The following is a 22839-nucleotide window of genomic DNA, read 5'->3' on the forward strand; positions in this document are numbered from 1 at the left end:
AGGGGCGCGGACACTGAAGGGAGGGAGCACAGGCGGGGACTAAGCTGGGGACAGGGCAGGCCTGGACCAGTGCCTCACCTTCAGGTAGCGCTCCAGCTTCTTGCTGATGAGCTTGTTGTTGAGAATACTGCGGGCCACCATGAGGGAGGACTTCTTGGACTGCTCCATCATGAGCTGCGGGCAGGGCAAAAGGAGCTGGAGAGGCTGCTCTGAGTGCCCTACAAGTTCCTGCCCCAACCCTGCCAGCTTAGAGGGACCCCACCCCGCCCCCGCACCCACGCACTTCCAGCCCCACCAACAGAGGGCCACTCCACAAGCATGGAACCACAACCTATCTGATCTTTGTTCAAATTCCCTCTCCTTCCACACCACACTTACTGTAGGTAAATAAAAATACAGATCTATATATCTCTATCTTTACGGCTGTATTACAGAAATCTGATTTGCTTACAAAAAAGCTATAAGCAGTGAACAATTAAGAAACTAAGAGCCAAAGGTGCAACCTGTAACAAGGTGCCAACTAGGCTAATAGGCAAGGAGCACTTTGGGGCCAACGGGGAAGATATAAAAACAGGAACAGATATTTAATGAAACGTCTTTTTTAACCCACAGAATTCCAAGAATGAAGAATTATTCCCAGTCATGCAAGGGTGAAGAGAGTCTTCTCTGCTGGTGGGAGGATCAACTGTTTCCGTATTTTTTGGAAAGCAGTTTGACACAATGTATGAAAAGTAAAAATCTGTCTCATTAATCCCTTCCCAGAACGTATCCTAAATTTAAGAACTGGAAACATGCGTGCACACTGATTGTAGTGGTGAAAAATGGGAAAACACCTAAACGTTCCTCAGTGCAGAAGAGGTTAAATAAATCGTACATTCAAAAGAACATCATGCAGCCCTTCAAATCGGGCTCATCTCTGCACTGGCATAAGAAAGGTGTATAATATAGTACTGTCTGCAGAGCATGCCAGAGCCATTTTGTCTGGAAGGATTTCCATCAATATGCTGGGCCATCTCCTCATGGTGGGAGTACAGGCAAATCTCACTTTGATCATCATAAAAACCATAAGGTAAAAGAAGGATATTTTTGGTGGGGTGGGAGAGCCCATTGAGTCCTTCCCACTCCATTTACATGTTTCAGAAAGCCTTCTCACTTGCTGTTTCTACTCTCTCCATCTTCATTTTTTTTTTCCTTAGCACGTTTTCTCTACTACTGGAGGAAAATATTAACAGACATCATACATGCTCACAATAAACTAAAGATACACAATTAGGATACTACTATAGACCGTTCCCCCAGTGACTCTCACTTGCCAACAGTTTATCCTCCTGGTTCTAGATGCCCAGATAACCACACCATAAATTCTCCCAAGTGAGGCACATTTATGTTGCTTCCAGATCTTCTCCACAATAACCCAGCAACACCAGAATAAACTTGTACACTTCCATGCTGGTGCTTTTCATTCTAACCAGGTTTGGTTTCAAAGTGATAGTGCCCAATTAACTGCAGAACATTTGCAAGTCATGCTTCTTCCACCTGTGTTAAAACAATGACCTGGTCCTCCTGCCTGCCCATCAGCACTGGATGTTGTCACTGTTGGGTATTTTTGCTGTGGATAAAAGACAGAAGAATCTGTGCTGCTGCCTCCCACGGCATTTCCCTGCCCACCGGCGAGTGAGTGCTCTGGTAAGCACACTGGAACACCCGCCCACAGTTTATAATTTTCTAACTATTTTCTGATCTTGGTTTTTATTTTTCACATTTAAATTTTCTTTTTTTTTTTTTTAGACAGTCTCGCTCTGTCGCCCAGGCTGGAGTGCAGGGGCTCTCAGTTCACTGCAACCTCCGCCTCCCAGGTTTAGGCAATTCATATGCCTCAGCCTCCTGAGTAGCTAGGACTACGGGCACGCACCACCACACCCAGCTACTTTTTTGTATTTTTAGTAGATACAGGGTTTTCCTATGTTGCCCAGACTGGTCTTGAGCTCCTGAGCTCAGGACCTCCACCCATCTCGGCTTCCCAAAGTGCTGTGATTACAGGCGTGAGCCACCACGCCCAGCCACATTTTCTAGAATTTGATACAGATTGAGTATCCCTTACCCAAAGTGCTTATGACCAGAAGTCTTTCAGATTTTGATTTGCATTATACTTACCAGTTGAGCATCCCTACTCCAAAAACCCAAAATCTGAAATGCTTCAATGAGCATTTACTTTGTCATGTCTGTGCTGAAAAAGTCAGATTTTACTAGGCACAGTGTCTCGCGCCTGTAGTCTCAGCTACTCTCATGAGGCTGATGCAGGAGGATTGCTCGAGTTCAGGAGTTCAAGGCTATAGTGTGCAATGATTTAACTTGTGACCAGCCACTGCACTCCATCCTGCACAACATGGCAAGACTCAATTCTTTTTTCTTAAGGAAAAAGGTTTTGGATTTCGGAGCATTTCGGATTTTCAGATGACGGATGAACTCAATCTGTATATGTTATGAGGTAGAGGGTCCAAAATTTTCTTTACCAGAAATGTACAAAACACACCATTTATTTCCTTACCAAATTGGCATATAGGTCTACCATCCCTTATCTATAAACTGGAAATCCAAAAGGCTCTAGAAAACAAGTCTTCCCCCAAAATTCATTTGGTGGCTAAATGTGAACTGACATTACATTTTTCATTTATATGTAAGTCATGTGAAGAATTATTTGTGACTCAACTACAAGGCGCCTTCCCCAGATCCTGTTGGAGAGGTTAGTGCTAATACCATACTGTCTTTCTTTTTATTTTATTTTAGAGATAAGAGTCTCACTCTGTTGCCCAGGCTGCACTGCCATTGTGTGATCATGGCTCACTGTAGCCTCAAACTCCTGGGCTCAAGTGATCTTCCCATGCTAGCCTCTTGAGTAGCTGGGACTATAGGCACTCACCACCATGCTTGGCTAATTTTTTATTTTTTGTAGAGACGAGATCTCACTATGGTCAGGAACTCCTGGGCTCAAGCAATCCCACCTAAGCCTCCCAAAGTGCTGGGATTGCAGGTGTGAGCCACTGCGCCCAGCCTTGCATATTGGCTTTCTGAAGCTGAAAAATTAATTCTGAGGCTTCTGGCCCTAAGGTTTCAGATAAAATATCTGTACTAACTTTAACAAATTACTAAGTCTGAAATATACTGAGATCTTTGGCTAGACTCTCTATTCTGGTTCCACTGTTTCATTACTGTGCTAATTATCACTTTTTTTGTTTTTTAATTACAGCAGCTTTGTAGTAAGTTTTAGTATTTCTGAAATCAATCTCTCAGCTATTGTTAGACTGAATTTTACAATGTAAAACTTTAAAATAATTTCATTTCATTCAGTCCTACTCCCCGACTGATATTTTTGACTAGAAATGTGCTGTCTATATTAATTTGGAGAGAACTGGTTTTTGTTTTGTTTCACTATTAAATTGCCTATTTAAGAACACAGAACATTCCTCCATTCATTAAGGTCTATTTCTTTTTTTTTTTTTTTTTTTTTTTGAGATGGAGTCTCGCTCTGTTGCTCAGGCTGAAATGCAGTGGCATGATCTCAGCTCACTGCAACCTCCACCTCCAAGGTTCAAGCAATTCTCTGCTTCAGCCTCCCAAGTAGCTGAGATTATAGGCGCCCACCATCCCGCCTGGCTAATTTTTTGTATTTTTAGTAGAGACAGGGTTTCACCATCTTGGCCAGGCTGGTCTTGAACTCCTGACCTAGTGATTCACCTGCCTCCGCCTCCCAAAGTGCTGGGATTACAGGCGTGAGCCACCGTGCCCGGCTAAGGTCTTATTTCATATCCTTGGAGTATTTGCAGTTCTTAAAGATCTCAAGCCTTTCTTCTTCCCTCCCTGTTTTTTTTTTTTTTTGAGACGGAGTTTTGCTCTTGTTGCCCAGGCTGGAGTGCAATGGCGCGATCTTGGCTCACTGCAACCTCCACCTCCCAGGTTCAAGCGATTCTCCTGCCTCAGCCCCCTGAGTAGCTGAGATTACAGGCGCCCACCACCACGCCCGGCTAATTTTTTGTATTTTAGTAGAGACAGGGTTTCATTATGTTGGCCAGGCTGGTCTCAAACTCCTGACCTCAGGCAATCCACCCGCCTCGGCCTCCCCAAAGTGCTGGGATTACAGGCATGAGCCACCATGCCTGGCCCTCAAGTCTTTCTTCTTAAATCTGTATTCTTAGCTATTTCATACATTGTGTAGTTATTTTAAGTAGTTTTTTTTCCATTTAAATTTCTAACTGGTTAATACTAGAATAGAGAAACACTACTACTTTTTGTACGCTATTTTGAATCCCATCCCCTTACCAAATTCTATTAATTCTAAGAACATTTTGCTGGGATCATTCAGCTTTTCTAAGAGCATAATCACATTATTTGCACATAAAGAGAGTTTGCATTATACCAATAATATTGCTAGATTTTTTGTTTTTGTTTTTGAGACGGAGTCTCGCTTTGTCGCCCAGGCTGGAGTGCAGTGGCGCGATATCAGCTCACTGCGAGCTCTGCCTCCCAGGTTCATGCCATTCTCTTGCCTCAGCCTCCCGAGTAGCTGGGACTACAGGCGCCCGCCACCACGTCTGGCTAATTTTTTGTATTTTTAGTAGAGATGGGGTTTCACCGTGTTAGCCAGGATGGTCTCGATCTCCTGACCTCGTGATCCACCCACCTCGGCCTCCCAAAGTGCTGGGATTACAGGCGTGAGCCACCGCGCCCGGCAACTGTTGCTAGATTTCTTAGGGAACCATCCCTCCATTCCAGAAACAAACCTTACTTATAATGTATCATACATAGGGATCACTACTAGATTGATAGTTACTAATATTTTATTTAGCACTTTATTTTATTTATTTTTTTGAGACAGAGTCTTGCTCTGTTGCCCCGGCTGGAATGCAGTGGCATGATCACAGCTCATTGCAGCCTCAACCTCCTGGGCTCAGGTGATCCTCCCACCTCAGCCTCCCAAGTAGCTGGGACCACAGGCCCCAGTACCTGGCTAATTTTTTTATTTTTAATTTTATAGACACAGGGTCTCACTATATTGCCCAGGCTGGTCTTGAACTCCTGGGCTCAAATGATCCTCCCACCTCAGTCTCCCCAAGTGCTGGGATTACAGGTATAAGCCACTATATCCAGCCAACTTTCTTTCTTTCTTTTTTTTTTTTTTTGAGAAGGAGTCTCACTCTGTTGTCCAGGCTGGAGTGCAGTGGCGCGATCTCGGCTCACTGCAACCTCTGCCTCCTGGGTTCACACCATTCTCCTGCCTCAGCCTCTCGAGTAGCTGGTACTACAGGCGCCCGTCACTACGCCCGGCTAATTTTTTGTATTTTTAGTAGAGATGGGGTTTCACCGTGTTAGCCAGGATGGTCTTGATCTCCTGACCTCGTGATCCGCCTGCCTCGGCCTCCCAAAGTGCTGGGATTACAGGCATGAGCCACCGCGCCCGGCCAATCCAGCCCACTTTCATATCTTTAATAATAGTAAACTAATCTACAGTTTCATTTCGGTATCATCTTTATCAGAATTTTGGAATTAAGGTTTAAGAAGCTTCCTAAATATTGAGAGGACAGACTTCTAGCATAGCAGTCTGAGGTGTTCCCTGGAACACTCCCTAGTGAAACTGATGAAAAGTATTAAAAAACAACCATTTAAAGTCTCTGAAAATGTTCCTAAGGACATACAGCCCTATGAGAAAGATTTAATGAGGAAAAGCTACTAAAACTCAGTTCCATGAAGAGTTGTGATGTCTGAAACACAACCTATTGCATCCCTGCCTCCCCCAGCTTAGTGTGATGGAAACTCCACTCCAGACAGTACAGCCAAGAAGACAGGTCTGCCCGCATCTACCCAGCTCATCTCAGTTAAGGGGTATGATATCTTCCCAGGAGGAACAGAATGTCAGCATCTATTTTTCTGAGTTGGAGTTTCACTCTTGGTTGCCCAGGCTGGAGTGCAATGGCGTGATATCGGCTCACTGCAACCTCTACTTCCCAGGTTCAAACAATTCTCCTGCCTCAGCCTTCCGAGTAGCTGGGATTACAAGTGCCCGCCACCAAGCCCGGCTAATTTTTGTATTTTTAGTAAAGATGGGGTTTCACGATGTTGTCCAGGCTGGTCTTGAACTCCTGACCTCAGGTGATCTGCCCACCTTGGCCTCCCAAAGTGCTGGGATTACAGGCGTGAGCCACTGTACCCAGCCGGATGTCAGTATCTCTCATCCCGCCCCCAGCTACCTGCTGATGAGGCTAAGTTCTAGACAAGCATAGCTGAGAGAGAACCGTTCCTATCTTCTACCCAGCCACCCACACGTGGAATGGAGGCTTGACCCTGGGCATGGCACACTAAGAATATAAGGGCTCACATACCCATGGCTTGTTCATAAAGCAGAGGTCCCATGCCAGGAAAGGCAAACCAAGACCGGAGGCTACAGCCTACTGTACCTCCTCCCATGTCTCTCCTAAAGTGGCAGAGTCACTCAGAGAGAGGTACTCCATTGTCTCCAACCCCAGAGCCTTGGCTCAGAGATTCTGCCCACAGTGAGAGCAGGGCCTTAAATCAGTAAACTCCCAATCTCAAAGGAACTGACTGACTTCACTGGCAAGAGTGTTGGGAAGTGCAAGACTAGGGCCTCTCTCAAAAACAATGGAGACTAGGGAGAAAAAAAATTAAAAGGACATTGATAGCTTTTTGTTTCTTTCTGAATATTTATTGGAGTTAAACACTGATAGCTTTGTCCTTTTTTTTTTCCCCCACCACACAGCCATAAAAAAGAAGGACCGGTAGATTTGACAGTGATATTAGCTAACCCATAGGCTAACTAGGTTACCAAAGAGGACAAGGACCAGTGAAATAGCTAAGAACAGACTCCCTGGGTTCAGAATAAATCTCAAACAACCACCTCAAAAACTATCCCTGTTGGGCCTGGCGTAGTGGCTGACGCCTGTAATCCCAGCACCTTGTGAGGCTGAGGTGGGTGGCTCATAAGGTCAAGAGTTCGAGACCAGCCTGGCCAACATGGTGAAACCCCGTCTCTACTAACAATACAAAAATTAGCCGGGCGTGGTAGCACATGCCTGTAATCCCAGCTACTCGGGAGGCTGAGGCAGGAGAATTGCTTGAACCTGAGAGGTGGAGGTTGCAGCGAGCCAAGATCGCGCCACTGCATTCCAGCCTGGGCAACAGAGCAAGACTCTTGTCTGGGAGAGGGGGCGGGGAGGGGAGGGGAAAAAAATCCCTATAAAGGAGCCCAAATTTAATTGGATCAGATTGGGCAGCAATCTATGCCCCAAAACATTGTTGAAAACAATAAAGCAATCAGCCAGCAATTGGTAGAGTTTAACAGCTGAGTATGGTCTGGGAAAAAGAGCGAGCCCATGGCTTCCTCCCTCCAAGACACGCCACCAGTTTCATACTGTGTGAGGATGAAAGAGACCTAACTAAAAAAATCTAGCTAGTCACTAAACAAATAGACAAGCAAATACAGTAACAAGACCCTGGGAGGGTGGGTGGGGGATCAGTGCCCAGAGTTGCCACAACAAATTATCTAAGATGTCTAGTTAACAGTGAAAAATTATGAGACATCCAAAGGAAACTCTGACCCAGGCACAGATGAAAAAGCAGACAATAGAAACTTCCTGTGACAGTGAACAGATGTCAAATTCAACAAACATTTTAAAGTAGCAATTGTAAATAGGTTTAAAGAAAACTGAAGTAGAAGAAGGTATAATGACACTGTCTCATGAAACAATTTAAACACAGAGATAGAAATGATAATAATAAAATGGTAAATCTTAGAGCTGAAAAGTACAATAACGGACACCAAAAATCCATTTGAAGGACTCAACAGATTTGAACTTAAGAATTAGTGAACTTGGGCCGGGTGCGGTGGCTCACGCCTGTAATCCCAGCACTTTGGGAGGCCGAGGCGGGCAGATCATGAGGTCAGGAGATCGAGACCATCCTGGCTAACATGGTGAAACCCCGTCTCTACTAAAAATACAAAAAAATTAGCCGGGCGTGGTGGCGGGCGCCTGTAGTCCCAGCTACTCCAGAGGCTGAGGCAGGAGAATGGCGTGAACCTGGGAGGCGGAGCTTGCAGTGAGCCGAGATCATGCCACTGCACTCCAGCCTGGGCGACAGAGCTAGACTCCATCTCTAAAAAAGAGTGAACTTGGCCGAGCTCGGTGGCTCACGCCTATAATCCCAGCACTTAGGGAGGCCGAGGCAGGCGGATCACAAGGTCAAGAGATGGAGACCATCTTGGCTAACACGGTGAAACCCCATCTCTACTAAAAAAAAAAAAAAAAAAAATTAGCCGGGCGTGGTGGTGGGCGCCTATAGTCCCCAGCTACTTGGGAGGCTGAGGCAGGAGAATGGCGTGAACCCAGGAGGCGGAGCTTGCAGTGTGCAGAGATGGCGCCACTGCACTCCAGCCTAGGCAACGGAGCGAGACTCCATCACAAAAAAAAAAAAAAAAAAGAATTAGTGAACTTGTGTATCAAAAGAGATTATACAATCTGCAGAACAGAGGGAAAAAAGTGAGGTAAAATGAACAGTCTCAGACAACCATGGCACACTATTAAGTGATCCAACATACGGGTAATGAGCATTAGAAGAGGAAAGAGAGACAGGAGTAGGAAAACAAAATACTTGAAGAAACAATGGCTGAAAGCTTTGGAAGGTTGATGAAACCTGTAATCTATACATCAAAGCAGCTCAGGCCGGGCGTGGTGGCTCACGCCTGTAATCCCAGCACTTTGGGAGGCCGAGGCGGGCAGATCACAAGGTCAGGAGATCGAGACCATCCTGGCCAAGATGGTGAAACCCCATCTCTACTAAAATACAAAAAATTAGCCGGGCATGGTGGTGTGCACCTGTAATCCCAGCTACTCAGAAGGCAGAGGCAGGGGAATCACTTGAACCTGGGAGGCGGAGGTTGCAGTGAGCTGAGATTGTGCCATTGCACTCCAGCCTGGCCACAGACCAAGACTCCGTCTCAAGAAACAAAAAAGCAGCCCAACAAACTCCACGTAGAATAAACACAGAGAGATGCACAAAGACATAATGAAGGTGCCAAGAGTCAAAGACAAGGGAAAAATCTTGAAAGCAGCAAGACAAAACAAATCATCACAAGGAAACCCCAATATTAGGTTAAAAGCCGACTTCTCAGCGGGGCACGGTGGCTCATGCCTGTAGTGGCGAGACCCTGTCTCTATTTATTTTTTTTTAATCAAAAAAGGGAACTCTGTAGACAGACACAAATTACTAAAAATGACTTTAAAAAAACCCCAGAATATCTGAATATACCCTATAACAAGTGGAGACTGAATTATTAATAATAATTAAAAAAACTAGTTAACAGGCTGGGCACAGTGGCTCATGCCTATAATCCCAGCACTTTGGGAGGCCAAGGCAGGCAGATCGCTTGAGTCCAGGAATTTGATACCAGCCTGGGTAACATGACAAAACCCCGTCTCTACAAAAAACTACCAAAACTAGCCGGGCAGGATGACACACATGCCTTTAGTCCCTGCTGTTTGGGAGGCTGAGGTGTGAGGATCGCCTGAGCCTGAGAGGTGGAGGTTGCAGTGAGCTGAGATCACACCATTGCACTCCAGCCTAGGCGACAGAGTGAGACCCTGTCTCAAAAAAAAAAAAAAAAAAAAAAAACTAGTTAACAAAAGCCAGGCCTAGATGGCTTCATAAGCAAATTCTACGAAGCACTTGAAGAATTAATACTAGTATATACTAGTTCTTCACAAACTCTTCCAAGAAACCAGAAAAGGAAGAAAAATGACAACTGTATGAGGCCAGTATTAATTAACCTGATACCCAAACCAGACAAATATATCACCAAAACACTACAGACTATATCTTTTATGAATATAGATGCAAAAATTCTCAACAAAATAGCAGCAAAACCAATCTAATATATAAACATAATTACACACTATGACCAAGCAGGATATATCCCAGGGACACAAGGGTGTTTTATATCCAAATAAAATAATCTAACATACTGTAACAACACAATTAAAGACAAAAGCCACATGATCACCTCAACAGAGGCAGAAAAAGCATTTGACAAAGTCCAACACCATTTTAAGATAAAACACTTAACAGGACTAGAAGGGAACGTCTTCAACTCAATCAAGGGCACCTATGAAAAACCCACAGCTGACATCACACTTAATGGTAAAGACTGGTGCTTTCCCTGTAAGATCAGAAAGATGAGGACATCCATTCTCACCACTTCTATTCAATACTGTATTGGAGGTTCTAACCAGGGCAATTAGGTAAGAAAAAGAAATAAAGTGCATCTAGATTGGAAAGGAGAAGTAAAACTAACTCTATTTGCAGATGACTGATGTTGTACAAAGAAACCCCTAAGAAATCCACTAAAAACTAGGTTGGGCGCAGTGGCTCATGCCTGTAATCCCAGCACTTTGGGAGGCCGAGGCGGGTGGATCATGAGCAGGAGATTGAGACCATCCTAGCTAACATGGTGAAACCCCATCTCTACTAAAAATAGAAAAAATTAGTTGCGCGTGGTGGCAGGCACCTGTAGTCCCAGCTACTTGGGAGGCTGAGGCAGGAGAATGGCGTGAACCTGGGAGGCGGAGGTTGCAGTGAGCCGAGATTGCACCACTGCACTCCAGCCAGGGCGACAGAGTGAGACTCTGTCTCAAAAAAAAAAAAAAAAAAAAAAGAAATCCACTAAAAACTATTAGAACTAATAAACATTATTTTATGTTTTTATTTTTATTTTATTTATTTATTTTTTGAGATGGAATCTCGCTGTGTCTCCCAGGCTGGAGTGCAGTGATGCGATCTCAGCTCACTGCAACCTCCGCCTCCCGGGTTCACGCCATTCTCCTGCCTCAGCCTCCCAAGTAGCTGGGACTACAGGCACCCGCCACCACACCTGGCTAATTTTTTGTATTTTTAGTAGAGACGGGGTTTCACCACGTTAGCCAGGATGGTCTGGATCTCCTGACCTCGTGATCTCCCGCCTCAGCCTCCCAAAGTGTTGGGATTACAGACATGAGCCACTGCGCCCAGCCTTATGTTTTTATTTTTTAGAGACAGGGTCTTGCTCTGTCCCTCATGCTGGAGTGCATGGTAGGATCATAGCTCACTGCAACCTCAACCTCATAGGCTCAAGCCATCCTCTTACCTCAGCCTCCTGCGTAGCGGGGACTACAGGCACTTGCCGCCACACCTGGCTAACTTGTTTCTTTTATACAGACAGGGTCTCACTATGTTGCCCATGCTGGTCTCAAACTCTTGGACTGAAGCAATCCTCCCACCTTCACCTCCTAAAGTGTTTGGATTATAGGTATGAGCTATAATGCCTAGCCATAGCTGAAATATTATTAAAATTATGAAATATTAAAAACGAATAGTTCAGTGAGGTTGTAGGGTATAATATCAATATATTGGCTGAGCACAGTGGCTCATGCCTATAATCCCAGCACTTTGGGAAGCTGAGGCAGGAGGACTGCTTGAGCCCAGGAGTTTGAGACCAGCCTGGGCAACATGGTGAAACCCTGTCTCTACAAAAAATACAAAAATTAGCTGGGCATAGTGGCACATGCCTGTAGTCCCAGCTACTTGGGAGGCTGAGGTGGGAGGATTACCTGAGCCCAGGAGGTTGGAGGCTGTAGTGAGTCATGATGGTGCCACTGCACTCCAGCCTAGGCAACAGAGTGAGACCCTATTTCAAGAATAAAAAAAAAAAGTATTTTTATACACATGCAAAAAAAATCCAAAAATATCAAGAAAACAATTCCATTCATAATAGTAACAGAAAGAATAAAATACTTATAAATAATCTTAACAGGCTGGGCCTGGTGGCTCATGCCTGTAATCCCAGCACTTTGGGAGGCTGAGGTGGGTGGATCCCCCGAGGTCAGGAGTTCAAGACCAGCCTCGCCAACGTGGTGAAACCCTGTCTACCAAAAATACAAAAAATTAGCTGGGCGTGGTGGTGCGTGCCTGTAATCCCAGCTACTCAGGAGGCTGAGACAGGAGAATTGCCTGAACCCAGGAGGCGGAGGTTGCAGTGAGCCAAGATGGCACCACTGCATTCCAGCCTGGGCAACAAGAGCAAAACTCTGTCTCAAAAAAAAAAAAAAAAAAATCTTAACAATAAAGAACAAAGCTTACACCCTGAAAACTACAAAACATTTGAAAGAAATTAATTCATTTACTAGATCTCAGTAAATGAAAAGACATCCCATATTCATGGATTAGAAGACTTAATAGCTATGGTCAACTGACTTTCAACAAAGATGCCAAGATCATTCAATGGGGGGAAAACAGTCTCTTTCATTTCTTTTTCAAATGGTGCCGGAACAACTTAATATCTAGATGCAAAAAATAAAGTTAGACCCTTACCTCATACGATATAAATAAATTAACTCAAATGGAACAAAGACCTAACTGCAAAAGCTAAAACCATAAAATTCTTAGAAGAAAACACAGGGGTAAATCTTCGTGACCTTGGATTTATCAATAGATTCTTAGTTATGACACCCAAAGCATAAGCAATAAAAGAAAATTGGACTTTATAAAAATTAAAACTATTGTGCTACAAAGGACACATCAAGAAGGTGAAAAAACCCACAGAATGGGTGAAAATATTTGTAACTCATATCAAATGTGGGACTTTACAAAAAGAACTCTACAAAAGACAATACAATTAAAAAATGCACAAAGAACTTGAATAGACATTTCTCCAAAGATACAAAAATGGCCAACCAGCCCATGAAAAGATGCCATTAGTCAGTCATCAGGGCTACACAAATCAAAACCACAATGAGATACTACTTCCCACCCACTAGGATGACTAGATCAAAAAGTCAGAAAATGCCAGGCGCGGTGGCTCATGCCTGTAATCCCACCACTTTAGGAGGCCAAGACAGGGGGATCACCTGAGGTCGGGAGTTCGCGACCAGACTGACCAACATGGAGAAACCCCGTCTCTACTAAAAATACAAAATTAGCCAGGCGTGGTGGCACATGCCTGTAATCCCAGCTAGGAGAATTGCTTGGACCCGGGAGGCAGAGGTTGTGGTGAGCCGAGATCGCGCCATTGCACTCCAGCCTGGGCAAGAAGAGCGAATCTCTGTCTCAAAAAAAAAAAAAAAAAAAAGTCAGAAACTAAGTGTTGGTGAGTATGTGAAAAAATCAGGACCCTTATATGTTGCTGGTGGAAATGTAAAATGGTGCACAGTCACTTTGGAAAATAGTCTGGTGGTTCCCTCACAAGTTAAAGTGTTACTATTTGATCAAGACATTCCAGTCCTAGTCATATACTCAAGAAAAATGAAAACATATGTCCACATAAAAACTTGCACAATAATGTTTCTAAGAGCATTATTCATAATAGCCAAAAGGTGAAAACAACCCAAACACCCAAAAAGATGAATAAACAAAATGTGCCACATCTATCTACACAATGGAATAATATGAAGCCATATGAAGGAATGAAGTTCTGATACATGCTACAATGTGGCTGGACCCCAAAAACATCATGCTTAGTGAAAGAAGCCAATCACAGAAGACCACATATTATGTGATTCTGTTTATATGAAGTGTCTAGAATAAGCAAATAGAGAGAGATAGATTAGTAGCTGCCTAAGGCTGGAGGAGGACAAGAGGTTGGGGGCGCTGATAGCTAAAGGGTTTCTTTTTGAGGTGATGAAAATATTCTGTAATCGACTGGTTGATGACTGCAGAATTCTGTGAATACATGAAAAACCAATGAATTGTTTTTTTTTTTTTTCATTTGTTTGGTTTTTTTAGAGACAGGGTCTTGCTCTGTTGCCCAGTCTGGACTGTGGTGGTGCAATCATAACTTACTGTAACCTTGAACTCCTAGCCTCAAGCGATCCTCCCGCCTTGGCTTCCCAAAGTGCTGGGATTGCAGGCATGAGCCAACATGCCCAGCCCAAAGACTACTGAATTGTATACTTTAAATGCGTGAATTGTACAGTATGTGATTCTATCTCAGTAAAGCTGTTACCAAAGATAACAATAATAATTAGAAGCTTTCCATTAATCTCTACAGTCTAGAATTCTAAAAAATACAGTATTTAGACTGTATTCAAATTATCTCTGTAAACCAATGACTTCTGGTGCCTTCTAAATATCTTTCATCATCCTTCCAAACCTCTCTACGGTTACCAGCTGCTATGGCTTGTTCTTTTTTTTTTTTAACTTCTTTTAGGATCAATTTTGAGTTTATATTTTGCTATCACCTCCCCCGTATTTTCCAACTTTTTTTATTTTTTGAGACAGAGTCTCGCTCTGTCGCCCAGGCTGAAGTGCAGTGGCACGATCTTGGCTTACTGCAAGCTCTGCCTCCTGGGTTCACGCCATTCTCCCACCTCAGCCTCCTGAGTAGCTGGGACTACATGCACCTGCCACCACGCCTGGCTAATTTTGTTTTTGTATTTTTAGTAGAGACGGGTTTCACCATGTTAGCCAGGATGGTCTCAATCTCCTGACCTCGTGATCCGCCCACCTTGGCCTCCCAAAGTGCCCTGCCCATTGTTTTGGTTTTTTTGTTTTGTTTTGTTTTGTTTTGTTTTTGAGATTAGTCTTGCAGATTGCTCTGCGAGTGGCGCAATCTCGGCTCACTGCCACCTCTGCCTCCTGGGTTCAAGCGATTCTTCTGCCTTGGCCTCCCGAGTAGCTGGGATTACAGTGCCCACCATCACGCCCAGCTAATTTTTGTATTTTTAGTACAGACAGGGTTTCACCATGTTGGCCAGGAAGGTCTCCATCTCTTGACCTCGTCATCTGCCCACCTTAGCCTCCCAAAGTGCTGGGATTACACGCGTGAGCCACCACGCCCGGCCAGATTTTCCAACTTTCATTAATGACATATAGTTTCCATCCTCTGCAGTCTTCTAACCCCTACTAGTTCCTAGCATAAGAATCTGTTTTTGGCAAGTTCCCTAAAGCTTCTCTGTTGCCAAAGCCAACTGACACTTTCCTTTTCTTCCCAGAACTCTTGGTGGCATTTCCCAATCCTGAGTCTCTGCAACCAGAGAGACCCCTGACCCTGTCCACCGTTCAGAATCATCACACCGAAAAAGACCAGAGAGGAATTGTGATGAGCATGGAAAAAGGTGGAGAAATGCTGCTTCCCACGCTCACCTTGGATGCGAACATCTGTTCATAAACCCCACCACCCTCCTCCAGGGTGAAGACAGCCAAGCCCCTCTTTGGCCCAGACCTGGTCCTGGGCCTCTTTGCTCTCTGCTGATACACAGCCCCTTCACCCCCACCTGCAACACAGCATGTCATCCATTCAATCAAAAAACACCTACTCTGGCTTCCATGCTAGGCACTGGAGCAACGCTGGACAATGAGACAGAATTTGCTCATTCTCTTACCTTATGTTCTCCATGCCGCACAACACACTTCCCTACTGCTCCCTGCTCCCTGACAATCTTGGCAGCACCGCTGTCCTCCCAGTTCCCCAAGTCAGAAACCAGAGTCACCCCAGGCTTCTGATCACTCCCACACGCCAGCCCCCGGCTCCCTTCCTTCAACTGCTCTTCTCCCCTTCACTCCCAAGGTGGGGTCTCCTCTTGTCTGGAGACTGCAGGAGCTCCTCCTTGGCCCCCACCGCCCCACCCAGGTGCAGGCCTGAAGTCTCTAGTTCAACACCAACTCTAACCTGTTAATCCCACACTTGAAACTTTACTGCCTACAGGAACAAGCCCAGGCCTCTCAGTGCAGCTCTCCTGAGCCTCAAGCCCAACCCCCTCCTCCAGCAACACTTGCACTGTATCATCTCCATCTGGTTTCTGAACCTAATCTGGCGCTGGCCCCTATGAACATGGAGGTCCCCATATCCCACAGAATATATCACCTTCTCCCAGGCAGAGTCCCCATCTCCCACCCCTCTCTCTGTAGCTGTGCTGCCTGCACTGAGCTGGAAATGTCCATATCCACCTCCTCCTGCCTCCACTGCAGTCCCTCACGGGCTGGCAGAGGTTCCAACTGCACAACCTCCCCAGAGGTCTCACTCAATCTACCCACAGGACAGAGGGAGAGCACTGTGGCCACTCACCCTGCGGTTCCGGTTGTGATCCATGGTCTTCAGATGCTTCTGGATGATCCCAAACTGCATGGGAATGAAGAGGTCGCAGGCTGCACAATGGGCTGCCTCCACCTTCTTCACAAAATGCTCCATGGCAATTTCTGTAGTGGGGAGGAGGGAGTCACCACTGGGCCCAGGTGCCTAAGATAGACCCAGGTGTTCGAGAAAAAACCACACCAGCTCCTCCTCAACTCGCCCTGCCACTTCCACCTGGGCCTGAGCCGAGGCTGGTCTCCTGACCTTCCCTGGGGGAACAGAAGGGTGTCCTGACCCTGCACCGAGAATCAGGAGGGCAGGCTGAGGCCTTGCCTGGTGGGAGTGGGCTGAAAATCTCCTCACCCTGGGTCAGATCCTGGTCTCTGTAGATTTGCTGGATGAGGCCATCAAGGTCCTCCACAGTTTTTCGGAGCTCCTCTGTCTTCTTGGTCTTGTTAGTGACGTACTCCTGCAAGGAATATAAAGGTTCATGTGGGCCGCCTTATGTTCTCAGGGGTCCAAGAAACTAAGAGCGGCTGTGTTACTCCAAGGCTCACCTGCAGAAAGTCAGCCGTCTGCTTAGGGAGCTTGGTGCCTACGTACTTAAAGTGTTCCTTGTGGAACTTGCTGTCAAGATGGCTGGCCATCTCGTCCTCATAGAAGGTCCGGTATTTGCACAGAGAACACACAAACTGGATCCTGCCACAGGAAGGAAACGAGGGGCTGAGGCTGCAAGTGTCCCAGGGGATAGTGCTGCCGCCTCACCCAACCCAGACACAAGCCCTGAAACAGGCCTTGCTCACGGGCCTCTGAAGTACGGTCCCAGCAGAGGGACAGGCTGGGACCAGTGGGGTCGGGAGTAGAAAGGGCCAGAAAGTCTGTAGGCTGCAGTTACTGCAACGTAGGGGACAGGGGAGGAGCTCTTCCTTCCCACAGGCAGGAGGCTGAAGCCTGAGACAGCAGCTGCTGCAACAGGCAACGAGTCGCTGGTAAGTTGCTGGAGGGCCTCGCTACCAAGGCTGGGCAGGAGCGTGTGCACTTGGCCCAGGTGGGGACCAGAAGGAAGGATGCCCTGGCGTGAGCCAGGTGGCCCTGAGGTGCAGAGTGGAGTACGCAGTCCCGAGGCAGGGCCCGAAAAGGTGCTGCATCTTCCTTCTGGGATCTGGGGGACTCAAAGGCCCAGCCCATCCTCTGCTCAGAATGCTTGGGGGTGGTGTCGGGAGGGATGGGAGGCAGCAGGCCTGGGCACCTGCTGCCTCATCTTCCTCTTCCAAGAAGAGACCAGTCTGAGCTGGAAGGAGGGCGCCCGCTCGGCCTGCCAGAGGGCAGCCTGGAGTCACCTGGGCGAGGTGCTCTGTCTGGGCCTGGTGTCCACAGTAGAAGCCCGGGGTCTGGGGCCTGGGCCGGAGCAGGCCGCCGTGGCAAGGGGCGGAGGAGGCCAGCCGCCACCGAGACCTCGGGGCGGGTCCCTACCTCTGCCGGACGTCCTTATCTGGGCCACGGGGTCAGCTTTGTCTGGAGAGCCCAGGGGCCGGGCGCCGGCGAGGCTGAGGAAGGTCCAGCAAGAGCAAGAGTCTGAGGCGGAGGAGGCAAGCGCCAGTGCGGGAGCCCTGAGGGCAGACAGACCCGACCAAGGGGCGTGAAGGGCTCAGCCGCAGACAGGCCCGGCCTGACAGGGCGGGCGGGCAGGGCAGAAGGCAGGCCCGAGGCTGCCACAGCCCACAGGTGCTGCCATCTCTCCTGGGCACGGCGGTGGCCTCTTGGCAGCTAGCTGGGGCGGCACAGGCGCCTTGGACCTTGAGTCTCTGATGAGCTGGCCCCCTCCCTCAGGGGCATCAGGCCCCCAGTGCACCTTGGGGTTCGTGCGCCGAGTGACCTAGCGCCAGAGCTTCTGAGCAACGGTGCCGAGCGGTGTCAGGTCTCGGCCCACAGACGCCAGCGGTCGCCAGGCGGCCGCAGAGGGGCAGGGGATGAGTCAGGCCTTGGGAGCTGGGCCTGGCGGGAAGCAGGGTCCATGCACGGCCGAGCAGGTGGCGGCTCCCAAGGGAGGCCAGAGGGCGGCGAGCTGGCAGAGCTATGGCCCTGCTCTCCTGGCGGCAGCCCCACAGCGAGGCAGAGGCAGAGGGGTGGAGGGAAGCTGGTTACCTTTCCACCATGCGGTCTCGCTGCCGCTTTTTCTGCTTGTCCTGACTCTTCTTGCCTGCCTGCAACTTGCGCTTGGTCTGGCCATTTTCATCCTGGGTGGTTAGGGCCCCTGTGGGAGCAGATGGGCACTGTCACCAATTTGGCTCTGCCAGGACAAGGCAGGCCCTGCGGCCTCTGGCTGAATCACCCACTGTCCACTCCAGAGGGTCCATCGAGAATAGCTGTCCAAGCAAGGCCTCTGGCCATGAGCAGGGCTGGGTATCCTGGGCTGTGCAGGGAGTGGGTTTGGCCTAGGCCCTAAGGAGTGGGGGCCAGGCGATGACCCCTCCACTCTCCAGGACACCCATGCTCTCTGTGCAGTGGGCCAGGAGGAGGCTGGAAAGCAAAGAGGGGGTATCTTTGTGGGGACACTGGCACATGTTCAGAGGGGCCAGGTGGTGGGATGCAGGGAGGCTGCTCACATGGCCCTGCCCACCCCCAACCGGGCACCGCGGCAACAGTGGGCTGACGCTGGATTTGCTGTTAGGTACCTGCTGGCGCTCATCACTCAGGTGGGGGGACACGGAATCCCAACAGGGGCTGGAGAGGCGCTAAGGGAGAGGACACGCACACCAGAGCCGTAAAAACTGCACCGAGGGTCCCAGATCGGACACCAGCCACTGAGGACTTGGAACTGCGCGTTACTGAGGGACCGAGGGCAGGGGGCGTGCCTGGGGTTCCCCACACTTTTACTAGCTGCCCCCATCTGAAGGCAAAACCAATGTGCTAGGCAGGGGTCACCACCATCCACAGCCTCCGCCTGGAAAGGAGGAGGAAGAGTGGGAAGGGGGTGGAGGTGGCGAAAAGAAAGCCCCCTGCCAGCGCACACCCGGGCCCACAAGGGAGGTCCCCAACTGGCCGCATGTCTGCCACAACCCTGCCCTCAGCTGGGTCCCTCCCACTGTGAGCCCCTGGAAGAGCTGCCCTAACACCAGGCACCCCAGGAAAACTCACCCTTCTCTGGATCCTCTTTGCCTTCTTCTCTCCCATCCTCTTTTCCCTCCTCGTCCTCTCCGTCCTAACAATTTCAAATTCCAACTTTAAAACAGGTGCCTTTTTTTTTTTTTTTTTTTTAAAGAAACCAAGTTTATTAGAGCAACGGTATATAGTAAAACAGCTGCTTGCTCCATAGACAGAGCAGGGCTATCCTATAGGCAGGGTGGCCCAGAGTAGCCCAGTTATTTACAATGGCTTTAAATGACAAGGCCCGGCTATGTGCCAGAAACCTCACATCCTCCCACTACCTGGTGCACAGGGGCTCATCCCATTTTCCAACAAGGAAACTGTGCCTCCAGCTAGGCAGCCTGTGCTTTCTGCCAGACCACACTGCCTCCCCATGCTGGTCACCATGCACGCAGAGCTGACACAGCACTGCCTCTGGCCCCCAGGGAGAGCACCACTCTTTAGGCCAGCTCGCCCTGCCTGCAGACAGAAAATGCCCAGCCAGAGCCACTTACCACTCTGGAGCCCTTCTCCACAGCCTCGGTGCCTTCAAGGCCCTCTGTGGCTTCCCCCTCGGTGCCCTCATCTGAAACGGAAAAGGAGGTAAGCTCAACCCAGGAGTTCCCAGAGGCAGGGGGCAGGCGCCCAGTACCACCTAGTGGGCTCACCATTGTCTGAGTCGCTGTTGTCCGAGCAGTCCGTGCGGGTGGCTTTGCTATCTGGCTCGTCAGGACTGCCGCCCTGCTTTCTCTTCTTCTTCTTGGTCTGAGTCATAAAGGGGGGAAGCCGTGTCAGGGTGCATGGCACCCGGCCCTTAGCTCCGCCCCAGTGGGAACTAAGCTTCCCAGAGGGGAAGGCTGCCTCCACTCACTCGGAAGTCGGCTGTGGTCCAGGTCTTCCAGGTCCGCCTCATCTGCTTCATGCCATTGCCAAACCCGAAACCAAAGCGGGAGCCGCCCGGGAAGGCGCCCCCGCCTCGCATGCCCTGGAACATGCCGTACTCGGGGATGATGTTCTGGGAGAAGAGGGAGGGCAGCCGAGAGGCACCAGACATGCACTGGCCCCGGGCCCCCATGGGGTCTTCCCACATGCGCCCATAGCCTGAGGCCATTGGCCGGCCGCTCCGGGCATCCCGGGCCCAGCCCTGTGCCCTGGGACCGAAGGTGTCGTTGCCACGCATGCGGAACTGGTCGCGGTAGGCATCGTATTGGCCCTCATAGGCCATTTCCATCTCAGGGTCAAGCTCGCTGTAGTCATAGCCTGACCGGTACAGGTCGCGCTCACTCAGGACGGCCCTCGAGTCGCAGGACTCATAAGAGTCATACCTGCAGAGGCATGGGGTGAGCATCAGGTGGAGCCCCTCAGGATCCCTCACCTCCAGGCAACTGCTCCTGCCCTCCCCAATCTCCCAGTCCAGCACCCACCCTGCCCTGGTTGGGAGGCTCAATGTTCAGAAATGCCAATTAAAGAGTTCCAGCCTCTCAGCTGATATAGGGGCACCACTGCCCCAAACTTGAATGTAGCCACACACTGGCTTGGGGACCCTAAGAAGGACTGAAGGACTGACAACTGGGGTGGAGGCTCTAGTCCAGTGAGTCTCAACAAGGGGCAGAGCTGCTCCACAGCCCTTTGGGAACATGTGCACCATCTGTGGGAGCTGCAACGCCCAAGGCTGCTCCTCACGGGGCAAGGCCGAGCACCCCAGCACCCTGCAGGATGCAGGCAGGTCCAGCACAATGAATGCGCAGCCAGTGAGGCTGATGATACCCATGGGAAACACTGTTCTTGTCCCTCATGGCTGGGGAACCTTCAAACTCTGCAAAGTCCCTCATTACCAAAACAACTGAGACAAAAGGGGGAGTATTTCCCAGGGAAGACACTGAGAGCTTGCCCAGGGACAAGAAAAAGAGCTGTATTACATCAACCCTGGAGCCCAGAGCCAGACACCAAACTCTATATACCCTATATTGCAACTGGGAAGGCAGGCCAGACCTCCTCCCAGGACACAGAGGGCACCGCAGAGAGCTCTTTTAACCGTGACTGCAGCCCGCAGCCCACACCCCCACAGGCCTGGACCCCACACACCTCACAGGCACAGGGGCTCCCCTTGCACACTCTTCCCTAAACCTGGGCCACCAAGAGGCACCGGCAGCTCTAAGAGCAGCAGTTGGTGCTGCCGCTGCTCTGCTTACCCCGATCCCAGGCTCCAGGCTGTGGTAAGAAGGTGCTTAGCAGCAACGCAAGGCCAAGCCTCACATGCCAAGCCCTCAGCTCTGAGTGCTGCAGCTGTTGGGCCAGGAGTTACAGAGCCCATGGCATCAAGTCCCCTTGTGCCTGTTCCACACCCTGCCACCACAGCCCCGGGGCCTCCCTTGGCCCTATCAGTGCTCAGCCAGGCAACTCCTTACTCTTGGCTCTCACTCATCTGTTAGCTGGTGCTCCACTCTATCCCATGCTAGAGATACACCCACGCTCCTCACCAAAGCCTCGCACTGGGCATAAGCACTCCTGGGCCAAGTCCAGTTCAGTTAATAACAAATGCCCACAGCATGATGCTTTGGAGTAGGGCAGATCTGGTAGGCGAGGCCCAGCCCCACCATGTACTTGCTGCGTGCCTTCAGGGTATGACCTGCCTGCACTTCTGTATCCCCACCTGCAAAATGAGGACAGCAGCAGTTCCTCACAGGAGTGCTTCCATCAGGTACATGTTTGTAAGGCACAGGAGAGTAACCAGGAAATGCCCACACCTGCCCCGACCCTTACGTGGGGGTGGCCCAGCTCGCAGTGATCAGCCCCAAACGCTCGTCCCACCCTTCACACCAAACTCCATCTGTCCTGCCCTGACACCACGCAGGAGGCAAAGTCTCGAGAGAATTCCAAATGGCTGTCCTTGGAGGGAGGGGCGGCTGAACACTCTGTTTTTGAGGGCACAGTGAAGTCTGCCCAATCTGGGCTTGTTCCTCTCACCGCAAGCTGGGAAAGGCTGACCACCAGGCAGTGCGGCAGGGGTTGAGGGTGGGTGAGAGGAGACACAAGTCAGAGACGGGAAGTGCAACGGACCCTGCTGGGAGCCACAGCAGCACCAAGCAGGGGGGAGGAAGCAGACACAGAGGGGCACTCAGAGAGGAAAACGCAGTGGGCAGCAGGCAGGAGCCGCCCCTGCAGAGTCTCAACCACTAGGCAGGTGTCCACTCACCTTTCTCCACCTGAGCCGTACACGCCTCCTTGCATCATGTCTGTCTCCAAATGCGGCACCATATCTAAGCGCTGGTTAATTCTGGATAAAACGGAATCGGCACTGGCGCTACCCGAGGCACTAGTGTTTGCATTTGTGTCAGAGCTAGGCATTTCCCAAGAGTGTGAAGTGGCCATACCATACCCATAGTTGGTGGTGTTATCCTGGCCATAGCCATAGCCATAGCCATAGCCCTCGTAGCCTGCAGTGAGGGAGACAGAGACAGACAGATGGTGGGGGCAGGCAGAGGGGACGCAGACAGAGACAGAGACAAACACAGATACAAGGGTATCTTCTGTCACAGAGAGAGAAGACCCTAGCCACTGAGGCTAGATGGGCCCTGGTCATTCTGATGAGGGCCTCCTGTTAAGGA

At 49.4% G+C, this 22839-nt stretch overlaps 1 protein-coding gene across 4 annotated transcripts in view; it reads right to left on the reverse strand.

Moving 5' to 3' along the window:
* Positions 1 to 22839, reverse strand: part of AKAP8L (A-kinase anchoring protein 8 like) — a 38349-nt gene that overhangs the window by 389 nt on the left and 15121 nt on the right. The window contains exons 4-14 of one of the 4 annotated variants that reach the window (XM_016935352.3): positions 22611 to 22668; positions 22428 to 22508; positions 20103 to 20556; positions 19900 to 19996; positions 19747 to 19817; positions 19244 to 19307; positions 18251 to 18359; positions 16663 to 16804; positions 16469 to 16574; positions 16100 to 16230; positions 79 to 174 (exon numbers count right to left, since the gene is read on the reverse strand). In XM_016935352.3, the coding sequence (XP_016790841.1) occupies positions 79 to 174; positions 16100 to 16230; positions 16469 to 16574; positions 16663 to 16804; positions 18251 to 18359; positions 19244 to 19307; positions 19747 to 19817; positions 19900 to 19996; positions 20103 to 20556; positions 22428 to 22508; positions 22611 to 22668 (1409 nt within the window). Of the gene's footprint in view, positions 1 to 78; positions 1610 to 16099; positions 16231 to 16468; positions 16575 to 16662; positions 16805 to 18250; positions 18360 to 19243; positions 19308 to 19746; positions 19818 to 19899; positions 19997 to 20102; positions 20557 to 22427; positions 22669 to 22839 lie in introns of all 4 variants that reach the window. The other 3 variants (XR_010153740.1, XM_016935351.3, XM_054672623.2) reach the window with 3 other exon arrangements.

The sequence above is a fragment of the Pan troglodytes genome, chromosome 20 (genome assembly GCF_028858775.2).
Source record: "Pan troglodytes isolate AG18354 chromosome 20, NHGRI_mPanTro3-v2.0_pri, whole genome shotgun sequence".
Lineage (NCBI taxonomy): Eukaryota > Metazoa > Chordata > Mammalia > Primates > Hominidae > Pan > Pan troglodytes.